Raw genomic sequence first — 3,881 nt, 5'->3', positions numbered from 1 at the left:
CGCGGGGCCGGGCCCGGGAGGGAGGCTGCGCGGGGCGCCGAAGCGCAGGCGGCGGCAGCGCCCGTCCCCACGGACCCTCCGCTCCGTTTTGTTTTGCAGCGAGAGCTTGGTGTCAGGTTGCCCAGAAGTTCACGGGAGGAATCGGCAACAAACTCTGCGGTAAGGGCGGCGAGGCGCCGGCAGCCCCCGCGGAGCGGCTCCCGCGCCGCGGACGGCTGCGCGGCCCGCGGAGCGCAGCGGGGGCTGCGCGGGGCGGGGGATTGGGGCGCCGCGCTGCGCCTCCGCGGTGCTGAGGCGCGTGTCCCTGTCGCTGTCAAGCCCTGCTCTACGGAGACGCGGAGAAGCCCGCGGAGACGGGCGCCAAGGCGGCGCCGGGGGCGGCGGAGCAGCGGCCGACCTGCACCTGCAACCAGAAACCCTGCAGCTGCCCGAAGGCGGACGTGAACTACGCGTTTCTGCACTCAACAGGTAACGGCGCTCCTGGGCGGCGGCACCTTTTAAAAACTAACAAAAAAACCCAGCGGTTTGGGGCCGTGAAATGCCGTCTGCAGCCGGGCCGGGGGCTGCGCGCCCCAGACACCTGCCTGCGCTGGGCGGCTGTTAAAACCGCCAGAAAAAAAGAGAAAAGAAAGCCCCTAAAACCGTAAAAACCTGGCGTGCTCGAGCCTGCAGGTCGCTCTGTGTAAGGARTACTGACAGCAACGACCTTCTGGCTGCAGTCCTCGAAATGTGATTAAGGTTCACGGGGAAGGAGGGAGAACGAGGGCTCTCTCACTGATTTATTTTAATTCAGGGTATTTTTGCCGTTCTTTTGTGACCTTGGAGACGGCCTTTGCGCTCCTGAAGACCCCTTCCCCAGTCGCACCGTAACCCGGGGAAGGCTCTGCCCTCCCGGCCCCACCGTGGGGGACCGCCTGCAACCGCCGCGGCATATCCAGCTGCTCCCGGCTTACCCCTAAGCAGGGCTTCCAGTACGGCTCCGCTCTGCCGAGCCATCGTACTTCAGTTTAAACAAAAGGGGCCGGTGTGGGCACCGATAGACCATGCAATATCACTTCAGAAAAAGGCATTAAATTATCAACAAGTTATTGCAAAACATTGCACTGGACAGTCTCAAGGAAGGAATTTATTGCAAAGCAAATGATAATTTTGAGAAGGCTTCTTGAAGCATTTTATTTTTTCCAATTCTTATTTTTCCAGTAATTCATTTTCCCTTCTTTCTTGTTTACTTCTCTCTGTCTCTCTCATTGTCTTAAAGTTAGTAAATATACTGGCAACAATAGCCATTTTAGATAAGAAATCAAAATCTGGCTACATCTCTTAGAATGTTCCTTACAATAGTATCTTAACCAAATTGCTTAATAAATGAAAAAGGTCCTTTTTTTGAAGATAGTGAAAAGATTTCCCTGAAGTAAATGGGAGAAGACTGTGCTCCAAATTATCTATAAAGTCGTAAAATCAAGTTAACTTTTCATTTCTCCTTTCCCAGATCTTCTGCCAGCATGCAATGGAGAAGTAACAACTCTGTCTTTCCTACAAGATGTTGTGGACATTTTACTTCAGTATGTGGTGAAAAGTTTTGATAGATCAACAAAAGTTATTGATTTCCATTACCCAAATGAGCTGCTCCAGGAATATAACTGGGAACTGGCAGATCAGCCACAAACCTTGGAAGAAATTTTATTGAACTGCAGAACAACTTTGAAATATGCAATTAAAACAGGTAATAGCCATGCTCATTTTCTACCATGTATGGTCTCATCCATTGATTAAAGGTATCATTTCATTTTACCTTGAAGCATTAAGAATTCAAGCTGCTTCTGTATTTTGTTGGTTTAATGCAATTTCTGGCAGAGACGGGGATTGTTTTCCTAAATGATAAAATACCCCAGCAATTCTGCCTCTGTAACTGTCAGTGCAGCATTACGCACCCTTCCTAATTTAAAATTAATTCTCCTGTGGAGCATGGTTGCTGAATGGATCCCCGAGCAATGTTTTAACCATCTTCGCAACTTTCTTCCCTTTCTCTTCATCCATTTTTCAAATTATGGGTCGCGGATCCTATCCTKCTCCCTGCAGACAGATGTGCAATAGGATGCAGAGTGCAGAGGCAGCCTGGATGTGCTTGCTCCGGGCCGAGGGGGGACGTCTCGGCACAGAGGGCAGCAGGCACCAGCCGATTTGACAACCAAAATCACAATAAACATCCTGTAAACAGGAGCTCTGAGCGGCTGTTTGCCATGTCTGTCTGCTTACCTGCAGGATAGAGAAATTGGAAAATCTGGCAGAATTGACCATAGAAGAATTTTTTTTTAGCTCTGAGCTCAAGCAATAAAAATAAAGGCAAATTGTTTTAATAGCTATTATATTATTTTTCACTGAGGAGGGCAGGGATCAATTAATTCCCACCTATCCAGCACCGCTTCCATCAGTCACCCTCCCCCCCCATTTGGACTTACCCTCCCCAGCTTAGCACCCACAGAAGCAGCACGGCATGGGAAAACATATGGCTCTGAATCCGAAACTGCAGAGGAGCAAGCAAAAAGCATAGCTACAATTATGGTTGTGATTGAAAAAATAATGTGGAGTCCAGAGATCCCTTAATGGAAATTTGAATTACTGAGAAATTACTTAAAAATAAGAGTGTATCAATTAGTGAAAGAGACACAGAGGTTGAGGGGAAAATAATAACAGTTTTTGTCACCTTTGAGGAACAGAGCAGAATGATCCCAGTACAGATTGCTAGGGATCTTTGTAATCCTGTTCTTTCAAAGGTGGAAATACCCAGCTGAATGCTTTTGATATATGACTGTGCTGCTATCAAAACATCTGTAAAATATTGGAATAGTTAGATAAATGATGGCCACAGGAACAAAGTCAGTCAATTGATCCTTGCCATGTGTCTCGTTAGAAAAGATATTTTCACTGGATGCTGTGAAACACAGGATCTCTGAATCTGAAACCAAAGAACAGGGCTTCTTAAACAATTTTCATTAGGCTTTTTTGCCCTAGCCTCTTTCACATAATAGACCTGTTTCATTTTATGTGTCCAAAAAGACCCTTCAAAACAATGTTATCATCTCCGTTCACCCACATGAATATGTGAAGCATTCCTTTCTTCCTGTTTTCGTGTTTTTAGGGTTTTGTTTGTTTGTCTTTAATTAAAGTCATGTTGTAATGGTTGAACCACGGATGCCGGGGGAGAGGAGCCGCTGCGCGGTAGCGTTTGCCGCAGCTGCCCCCGGGCCGGGCCGGGCCGGGCCGGGCCGGGCCGGGCCGGGCCGGGCCGGGCCGGCGCTGAGCGCCTCGCTTGGCTGACGATGCTCCTCCGCATCCCGGGGCCGCTGCCACACCGCGGCTGGCATCCGCGCCGGCCGCGGGCGCCCAGCGGCGCAGAGGGGCCCCGGGAAACGCCTGGCGGCTTTGCCCCCCCTGCGGGGTGCGCTCCTTCGGCGTAAAACGCTTGAAATGCCCCTTCGGGAAAGATAGCGCCGTGAGGTTTGTGGCGGTGGGAGTTTCTTCCCATCGCCCCGGCTGCAAGCGCTCGCGGGGCCCCGGGGCCGCTCGGACCCGGCCGGGCGCTGCTCCGCGGGGGCCCGGGGCTGCGCCCGGCTCCGCGCACCGGCCCCGCTCACAGCATCCTCTGGGATGAAGCGCAAGGCAGCACCTGCAAACACCGGGAAACGAGAGAGAGGAAATGTGGTGAAAGGTTTTCGGGGGGAGTCAAAATGCAGGTGTCTGAGACCGCCTGGACGAGCCCCGCCGGGCCGGGAGGAGGAGCTGCCGCTGCCCCGCGTTGCTCCCCGCCGCACCGGCGGCCGCCGGCGAGGCCAAACCCCGCGCCAGCCCCCGGGCCGGCCCGTCCTCCGCGGGGGCTCCGG

The 3,881-nt window shown here is 52.3% G+C and overlaps 1 protein-coding gene across 1 annotated transcript in view; it reads left to right on the top strand.

Moving 5' to 3' along the window:
- GAD2 (glutamate decarboxylase 2) overlaps positions 1–3,881 on the top strand; it is a 37,417-nt gene that overhangs the window by 1,572 nt on the left and 31,964 nt on the right. The window contains exons 2-4 of the mRNA XM_085318317.1: positions 100–159; positions 319–468; positions 1,490–1,723. Coding sequence (XP_085174443.1) covers positions 100–159; positions 319–468; positions 1,490–1,723 — 444 coding nt within the window. The remainder of the gene's footprint in view (positions 1–99; positions 160–318; positions 469–1,489; positions 1,724–3,881) is intronic.

This window comes from Rhea americana, unplaced genomic scaffold (genome assembly GCF_003343005.1).
Source record: "Rhea americana isolate MKP2758 unplaced genomic scaffold, rheAme1 scaffold_53, whole genome shotgun sequence".
In the NCBI taxonomy this organism is placed as follows: domain Eukaryota; kingdom Metazoa; phylum Chordata; class Aves; order Rheiformes; family Rheidae; genus Rhea; species Rhea americana.
This window is presented reverse-complemented; position numbering and strand designations above follow the sequence as displayed.